The following is an 8353-nucleotide window of genomic DNA, read 5'->3' on the forward strand; positions in this document are numbered from 1 at the left end:
CAGAATAAAGACTCTTTTATAGAAGAGAGAAAGCAGCTGCAGTTCTGGCCTTGTTCGCTGAAGGAAGAAATTAGCTTTTAGCCATCAGTGGTGCTCATCGGGTTCTTCTTTCAGGGGCGGAATAATTTCTCCCGTCTCTAAAATTCTGTCCCCCTGATGGAATGAGAGAGGATGGTGAGCATTTTCTCCTACACCCACCCAGTCTCTCCCTTCCCACAGCACTGTTTTTCAATTAAGCTGCAGCTGTCCCCACTTCCAGAAAAATAAAAAAAAATCTTACTACAACTTACTCAGACCACTCTCAATTCACTCAACATTTCTCAGGATTCTGAAATAATATCACAACCAGGTTATCTGAAGTCTGTACTTGCTCTACCCCTTTTTTTCTCAGCTATGGAGCAGGAGCCAAACATTGTGAGACTATGTTGTTTTAAAAATCTATATTGGACTTATAGCACTGCATAACTGCCTTCAACACAGCACAGCTTTTGGTGAGTCTCCAAATCCATGGCCTGTAGCCCATGAAGAGCTACGTAATCCCTCAAAAATCAGATCTGCCCAGCTGCTGTCTCTACAGCTCCAGGCACTGCCTTGGCCTACTGAGCTGACCTAACTCAAGTGATTAATTAGGCTGAAGTCAGAGGCCCACAACTTGACCTTCCATATGTTGCTATGTGGTTGTCAGGGTTGGACCTTCTTATAATTTTATTTTAGATAAAGCACAATTAGGCAGCTATTTTGCAAAAAAAGTGAAACTGGCAGAAATAGCAGAGCTGAACTGATATGAGAATATTTGGCCACTGACACACTACACCAAGACATGAGTTAACAGCTCAGAGCAGTCCAAAAACCCGAAAAGACCAAACAATCTGACACCCTCCACTTTGTAAACCAAAGCTCAAGCTGGGGGTGGTGTGACTCTGTCTCTTTGGGGACGCCGGAGTGTGGGCACCTTCAGGGACGCATGGGGCCAAGCTCGTGTGGTCAGACCCAACGCCACTTGGCTCCGAATTCCTCCCCAAACCACAAGAAACCACAACAGTCACACAGCTGGGCGTGTCCCTTTTTGGGGGAGTGGGAGCGTGCAGCCATGGCTTTCTCTGGTACTTCATGCCCTGACAGACCCAGCGCTTCAGCCTCCCATGAAATTGGGCACAAGGAGCAAACTGAGATCCAAACAGGAACACTTCCCTGTGCGGTCTGTGTGCGCTTCTCCAGAGCAAGAACCTGCTCCAGTCGCTACTGGAGATCCCATAAGGGAAGGTTTCTGCTTTGCACCCAGGACCGGCAGTGCTGTCAGCCAGGTCCTCAAAAGTTGGCAGCTACAGAGGGAGGTAACACTGAAACAGGGACTGTCTGCTCTGAGGCTGTGATGAGAACTGCTCAAAAATACTCTAACTGCTCCAGGGCAGTCTGCCCACAGAATCAAGCTAGCTCATCCTTCTAGAAATTCTCCCTGCACAGCTATGCCACAAACCTGCACTTCTCCCTAAGTCACCCCTTTTCTGCCTGTTTTATTAAGTTGGAAGATAAATGTATTAATAGACTTACTGGGAATATCCGTGGATTGGACATAACAATACCGTGCGGCATTTTCTGAAAGTGATGAGGGAGTGGGGAAGAGAGGGAAGGGGGAAGGGAAAAGGAGCGTTACCCAGATGAAGTACAGAAGATTTCCAAAACAGGGATGACAACCCTTGTAAAACACAGGCTCTACCAAGTACAAGGCTCATCAAGCCGGGTTCCTCCAACTAGTTAAAGAAATCCCTGCGGTGAATAAAATTACACCTCCCAAGCAAGACAAGGCTGCAGCAGCAGGAGGCCCGTCCCATCGTCAGTGCGTTGGCTGTTCCCCTTCCCCACACCAGCAGCTGCAGCCTGGTTATCCCCAGGGTCACCGTTCCTCCAGGGAAGCAACAATTAAGTCGCAGCTTTCCAGCTCATAGGAGCATGGTCAGAGCTGGTCACTACCACAAAAGGCGTCAAAAAGATACATATTTGTGCCACCCAAGTGGGAAACAGGCAACGGGAAGTCACCTTACCCAGCAGCAGATGCTTAACCGGCACGTTCATGCGACCCCTTACGCGATCGCGTCTTACATCAGCCCCCCCCTCTACGGGAGGCCTCCTTCTAGGGCTTAACCCGCGTTCCCCTCACTCCCCCTCAATCCGCTTCTTCGCGTCTCCGTCAGAGGCCGCACGGAGGGCCCGCACCCACCATGACGTGGTACTTTAGGTAGTAGAGGATGATCCAGGCGGGAACCACGACCCGCACCAGGACGAAGCCGCTGGTCTTGCAGGCCTTGAACAGCTGCGGGGAGAGCGACGCGCGTCAGGACCGGGCCGCGGTGGCCGGCCCGCCCCCCGCCCGCCCCACACCGCTCACCAGGTGCCGCCAGAGCCCCCCGGGCTGCAGGAAGCGCTCCCAGAAGGCGGCCACCGGCCCCGGCCGCCGCGGCGGCAGGACGGGCTCCCGCTCGCTCAGCTCCTGGTCCCGCAGCCAGCGGCGCCGCAGGGCGCGGAGCTGCTGCACCCGCAGCTTCTCGTCCTCGCTGTACCCGCTCATGGCGGCACCGGCACGGCTCCCGATTCGGCTCTGCGCGGCGGCGGCGGGCGGGCGGGCGGGCGCCGTGTCCTTCCCTCGCGGCGCGCCGCACTGACGTCCGCAGGGCGCGCGGTAATGCGTCATCAGGGTGGGCACAGGAGCGAGCCCGATAGCTCAGCCGGGAGAGCGTCACCCTGACTCTGGGAGTCTCGGGTTCGAGCCCGACCTCCAGCGGGAGGGCTCCTCCTCTTCCTCGGCGCGGCCATTATGGCCGAGCTGGAGCTGGGGAGCCGCTTCCAGCGCCGGTTCCTGGCGGCACGGCAGCTCCGCTCCTTCCCCTGGGCGGTACGGCGGGCGGGCGGGCAGCTGAGGGTGGTGGCAGCAGCCCGAGGGGATGGGGAAGCCTCAGCTTTATTTCCTCTGTTTTAGGAACTTGAGCAAAAGCTGCGGGCTCGGCCGGGCTCCCCGCTGCTCGCGGAGATCCTTCAGAAGGTAAGGTGGGGCGACCCGGTGTCAGGGCGGAAGGCCTGGGCTGCCCGACGCCACCTCCCGCGGCCATCGCAATGGCTGGGTTTTGCCCATCATCCCAAGAACAAGTGACTTTGTGTCACAGGTTTTTCTTTGGGCCCAGCACGACAGCAAGTTTCCTTCTCTTCCTAGTATTTAGCTATTCTTAGCATCAAAATTAAGCCCCGTGTGCCTGAGCGAGCAAGTCAGCCCGGCTGACCCTGTGCCCCAGCAGTCCGCAAGGAGGAGATCCAAGTCACTCTGGGATCCGTCAACCCTTACTGGCCTTAAACTTTGCGTGTGGAGAGGAAATTGCAAATAAGGCAGTGAACCAAAAAAAGAGAGGAGAGAAAGGCAAAATAGAACTAATTGGACTCTCTTTCCACTCAGTTTTGGTATTTACCTTCTGAAAAGTGAAAAACACATTTGCGGCCACAGTTCTGTAAACTAATGTACCGAGCAGAAATCACCAAGTCTCATTTTCGGGTTCAGCATTGCTTCTTTTAGCTACAGATGGAATCATAATACATTTCATGACACAAGGAGCCAATTAATGGCTCTGGTGCAGTCCTCTAGCCCCACACTGCCTGACATAAAACCTTCACTATTAACTGGTTCCAACTGCTGTTCCTGTTTCAGACCATTCTCCACCCTCTGTGTGTAAAATATCCCCCTTCCACCAAGTACCGAAGATGCTTTCTAACAGAACTCATTAAAAAGGTAGTGCTTATTTTTCATGTTGGTGGCAACCCCTTTTTTGTTGTTTTGTTTTCTCCTTGAAAATATGCCGGTTTTACTTTATGGGCCAAGTTGAATTATTTGCATTAACAAAAAATAGCATTCAGTGTAAATATTACGGCCAGAGATGTATTGAAATAGTACATAATGTGTGTATGTTTTCTGTTTCGTGACAAACAATTTGATACCTGAAACTGCCCTGTTCATTTTCACACAGCATGAATCCACAGCGGCCGAACCCCTGGATGAACTGTATGATGCACTGGCAGATATTTTAAACGAAGAAGAATCCAGTCATGGTTACAAAAACTACTTACTGGTAAGAAGTAATGCTGCATTGTTTTAAGTCACTTTTAATCATCTGAATTAAGCAATAATTGGTTTTAAAAGTAACCCCCCAAAAACCTGAAGTGCTTCCTACCTTTTTACAGGTGCCAATATTGATTGCAAACTGTAAAATCTATTGTCTGTGCTGATCCGTCTCTCTCTTTTTTTTGTGTGTCCTCCAGCCCACGGGAGAATGTGTTACCCTTTCTGAGAGTGTGGCAATTATCTCTGGAGGAACGACAGGGCTCGTCACATGGGATGCTGCTCTTCACCTTACTGAATGGGCAATAGAGAACTCTTCAGTTTTCAGTAACAGGTAACAATGACAGCACAGGTGGAAAGATGGGAAAAGAAGGCAAGATATTTTCATTCATATTGTGAGCGAGCTATGCAACTGTAATGTGATAATATACAATATTTACCTCCCAAATAACTGAAATGACTACACCCTTTTGCTACTAGCTAACTGCTGCTCTGGTCTGTTCTGCAACAGACAAATTTTAATCCAGGAGAGGATCTCATAGTTATTTTAAGACAGCCTTTAAGATCCAAACCCTTACACCATGCAGTTAGGCATGCTGTGTAAAGTAGGCTGTTCAGTTGCAGCGACTGCACTACCTAGCCGGTAACTTTAACTAATGCCCTTCACTCCATGATGGGATTCATCTCACCAAACTTTAGAAGATGGCCATGCAGGTGTGCACATCTAATTGCATTGTCTAGACTTTGATCATGAGCAGTTGAGAGGAACAAGGACTTTTGAGGAAAGAATCAGCTAAGTCAGCCTTAAATATCGACCTCAGAAGGAAAGGAACTGCACTGCTGATGTGTCTGTTTCTCTCCACTGACTGTGAAAAGAACTGGACAACCAGTTTTGATGGGGACAACCATGCTGCAGAAGTCTAAAAACATTTGAGGCATATCTCACCCCAGCAAGGGAAATCCTTTGTACCATATGCAAACGCAGTATTTCAAGTACTTTATGCTTATCATTGCATCTCCAGTGCTTACCAACTCTCCCAGTTGTGAAACAAAGATCAGATTGTAGATGGTTTACTCAAAAATTAGGGAAATAATCTGTAACTGATTTTACCTTTAGGTATACTTAGAACTTTTCCATTTCCTAACTCTATTTAGAGTCCTACTAAGTCCTTCTTTTACTCCGTTACCCTTCAGGAGAATCTTGGAACTAGGAAGTGGGATCGGTTTCACTGGAATTGCAATCTGTAAAACCTGCAATCCCAAGGCATATGTATTTAGTGATTACCACCACTGTGTTCTCGAACAGCTGACAGAAAACATCCGTTTAAATGGCTTTGTGTTGGAGCCTGAACCTACTCGTCCCATTCAAACAGAGCCCCAAAGCCAGGAGGCAGAAGCAACGAATTCCCAAAAACCAAAACTAATTGTTGCAGAACTCGACTGGGGCTCAGTTACAGAAGAACAACTGTTGGATCTTCAGCCGGACGTCATTGTTGCAGCAGGTGCATTACACTTGTGATTACACCTCACTGTCTGTTCTCATGCAGGAATAAGCAGTTTAGAGGGAGAAACACAAAGGTATTTGTGTGCAGGATTCACTCAACCCTACTCCAGTTACCATATCTGGAAGTGTGGGGCACATCTCCCCATTCATTCCACCATTCTCTCTCTTTCAGATATTCAACAGTTGTTTACGTAAGACTGAAAAGTAAATTATTTTTCCCTTCTGTATTAAAAAACAAATTTAAAAAATCCAGAAACAGGAGATGATAAATCTGCCTCGTCAATAACTGGCAGTCTTGGTGTCCTCTTGAGGGATAACACATATTTTAAAAGAAAGTAACTTTTTTGGAACTTGCCAATGTATAAATCTGGAGGGAGCTTATAAAAATCTAATAATGGAAAATCTAGCAATAGTAAAATGCCTTAGCTGTAGCTACAGGATTTTAATCCCTAATTTGGGACTGCGCAAAGCAAAAATTACTTAAGAATTTAGGTGAAAAAATGACAAAATATTCTGCTTTTGTTATCAAGGTATCACAAGATGCCCTAACTGAATTCTGTAAAATGAAGTCACTGGGTGTTACCTAAAGCCAACCACACTCGAGAGAACGCACAAACCAGCTCAGGCTGGGCTCCAGGAGGCAGGGCAATTCAAACCTGAAGGTGATCTATAGGGATCTACTATTTGCTCTTACTACTATTTGTCCTGACTGCAGGACGTTCCCTTGCTACATCGCATCTGGAGTAACTGGTGCGTCTGTTACTGGCACGTGTAATACCAGCCTCGACATCTCTGTGTAGCAAACCACCACCTCTCGAGTATCAGTCCTGAACACAAGACCGACGCATTTCAGAATCACAGTGCTAATGAGGAAGGCTGGCATTTTGTATCCTTTAGTGATGTGTTTTACATTTCATTGCTATTTCTGCTCAAGGAAACTTTTCAAGATTAAAACAGCTGCAGTGCAAATCAAGTCTTTTGCCGTCAGCCTCCAAAATACAGTTTTGGAGTTGAATAACTCCATAATAAGTTTTATAATAATAAATAAAATAATAAATAATAAGTTTTGCTCTGTAAAGACAGTCAGAACAGAGAGTACCAATGCACTTTTTTTTTTTCTGTCTTCCTTAAGATGTGCTTAAATACAATGCCTGACAAGCCATGTACAAAAATGAACATGGATTTTTAGTAATTTTGGACTGGTATCAGAGGTGAGGGCAGCTTGACATAGCACGTAAAACAGAGGCATTTTCTCAGATCTCTTTTGGGAATTTTTTAACCCCTGAATACGACCAATTGTATTCTCCCACAAGTTGAGAATTTTCTATTTTTGTTTTGTAGCTTTCATTCTGCTTTTTGCTCAATTCTCAGTAGATACTGAATGTTTTCCTTCTTGCGCAGATGTGGTATACGATCCAGAGATAATTTTAACCCTTATTGGTATGCTACAAAAACTCTCCGCGTCCAGAGCAGACAGAAAACCTCCTGAGGTTTACATCGCTTTCACAATTCGTAATCCAGACACGTATCACCTGTTCCAGACCGAACTCGGTAGGTGCCTTTTTCCATCAAATGTATAGTTTTTGCCTCTTTCTCCATCACTTAATCTGTAGCAAAGATGAACAGGAGCAATTTTTGGTGATGGGTATTCTCCACGAGTGAGATTCTTATCCTAGAGCTGGATTTAAGAGCGGTCTGCCTAAGAGCAGTGACATTTCCACAGGGATTTGATCAGGAGATTGGAACTTAGCTTTTTGCTACGTCCTGTCTATCACAACTCGCGTCTGTTAGTACCACCTTGAGATGACTTGCAAGTGTGGTGGCAGTAGGAAACTAAAAAACGTTTAAGCTTAAAGGAGGAAAGCCATCTGTGCTGCACTGTCACAGTGATAACATTCAAGATACAGCCTAAAACCTTTATCTTAGCTTAGCTGTTCTTTGAGGGTTTAAAAAAACCTAGAGATTAAATAAAACAGGGAGGGAGTTTGGATTTTTCGTCATATACTCTTCAAAAGCCTGGCTTTTGCAGTCTACTAGCTGTACAGCTGGTCTGCAGCAGTTTGTTAATTCACAGAAATACGCTGAGCATGTGGCAGAAGCATTATTATTAATTTTTCAAAACACATAAGCATTTGCCTGTAGCTTGCTTTAACAGCAAGCAAAAGATCTCTTCTTACAAAGGTCGACATGCAACTTTTACCCTTCATTTCATTAAGCGGAAAGATGATTCCCAGTGTTTCTCTTTACAGATAAAGTTGGGATCGGATGGCAGATTATTCCAGCCCACAGCAACAGTATTTTTCTCTATGACATGCAGCCAAACGTAACTATTTTACAACTATTTATATAGACTTGGCAAATGAGACATAATTCAAAATTTCAGACCATCAGGAGCTGTCTTGTCCTTGCAACAAAATTATCTTGAATTCTAGAAACATAACGGGAGAGGCACTGAGGATACAACTACATGCACAGGCTGCTGTCAAAGTGGATTATGTTTCTTCCTGTAATTGTCAGCATATATACAAGCTGCTGGCCATGAAAAGTAGCTGTGAACCTCAAGCAATAGGAAAAAAAAAGCCCTAACCATTCTGCACTTCGATTCTGTAGAAGACAAGAGTTGAACTGTATTTTTTTTTTTCAACTGTGTTTTGATTTGTAAGTAATGGAGGCACATCTGCAGGATCACAGGATGAGTATCTCACACCGACAGCATTTTATAGTAATAAATATTTTTAATATTAAAACCA

General features: G+C 46.1%; 2 protein-coding genes across 3 annotated transcripts; one reads left to right on the top strand and one right to left on the bottom strand.

The window, feature by feature from the left end:
* NDUFB6 (NADH:ubiquinone oxidoreductase subunit B6) lies at positions 1-2670 on the bottom strand. The gene is made up of 4 exons (XM_075105921.1): positions 2387-2670; positions 2219-2311; positions 1552-1596; positions 1-153 (listed from the first exon to the last, which is right to left on the bottom strand). Exons 1-4 carry the CDS (start codon positions 2564-2566, stop codon positions 85-87), a joined length of 387 nt encoding a protein of 128 aa, XP_074962022.1. The 5' UTR covers positions 2567-2670; the 3' UTR covers positions 1-84.
* A 26-nt stretch (positions 2671-2696) lies between these two features.
* On the top strand, positions 2697-8353 carry EEF2KMT (eukaryotic elongation factor 2 lysine methyltransferase). 2 transcript variants are annotated; one of them, XM_075105919.1, is made up of 8 exons: positions 2697-2890; positions 2975-3037; positions 3692-3772; positions 4008-4109; positions 4300-4433; positions 5294-5601; positions 7005-7154; positions 7853-8353. In XM_075105919.1, the coding sequence occupies exons 1-8, from the start codon at positions 2813-2815 to the stop codon at positions 7951-7953; spliced, it is 1017 nt and encodes a 338-aa protein (XP_074962020.1). In that variant the 5' UTR covers positions 2697-2812; the 3' UTR covers positions 7954-8353. The 2 variants fall into 2 exon arrangements, with proteins under 2 accessions (XP_074962020.1, XP_074962021.1); XM_075105920.1 differs by lacking the exon at positions 3692-3772.

Source organism: Phalacrocorax aristotelis, chromosome 10 (genome assembly GCF_949628215.1).
Source record: "Phalacrocorax aristotelis chromosome 10, bGulAri2.1, whole genome shotgun sequence".
In the NCBI taxonomy this organism is placed as follows: Eukaryota; Metazoa; Chordata; class Aves; order Suliformes; family Phalacrocoracidae; genus Phalacrocorax; species Phalacrocorax aristotelis.

Bases quoted from the DNA above. Each gene is read 5' to 3' on its own strand.
- NDUFB6 (XM_075105921.1), bottom strand. From the start codon at position 2,566: ATGAGCGGGTACAGCGAGGACGAGAAGCTGCGGGTGCAGCAGCTCCGC. The intron at 1,597-2,218 runs GTGGGTGCGGGC...CATCACTTTCAG, and splicing joins ACCTAAAGTACCACGTCATG to AAAATGCCGCACGGTATTGT. The intron at 154-1,551 runs GTAAGTCTATTA...TCATTCCATCAG, and splicing joins CCAATCCACGGATATTCCCA to GGGGACAGAATTTTAGAGAC.
- EEF2KMT (XM_075105919.1), top strand. From the start codon at position 2,813: ATGGCCGAGCTGGAGCTGGGGAGCCGCTTCCAGCGCCGGTTCCTGGCG. The intron at 4,110-4,299 runs GTAAGAAGTAAT...TGTGTCCTCCAG, and splicing joins GTTACAAAAACTACTTACTG to CCCACGGGAGAATGTGTTAC. The intron at 7,155-7,852 runs GTAGGTGCCTTT...TTCTCTTTACAG, and splicing joins CCTGTTCCAGACCGAACTCG to ATAAAGTTGGGATCGGATGG.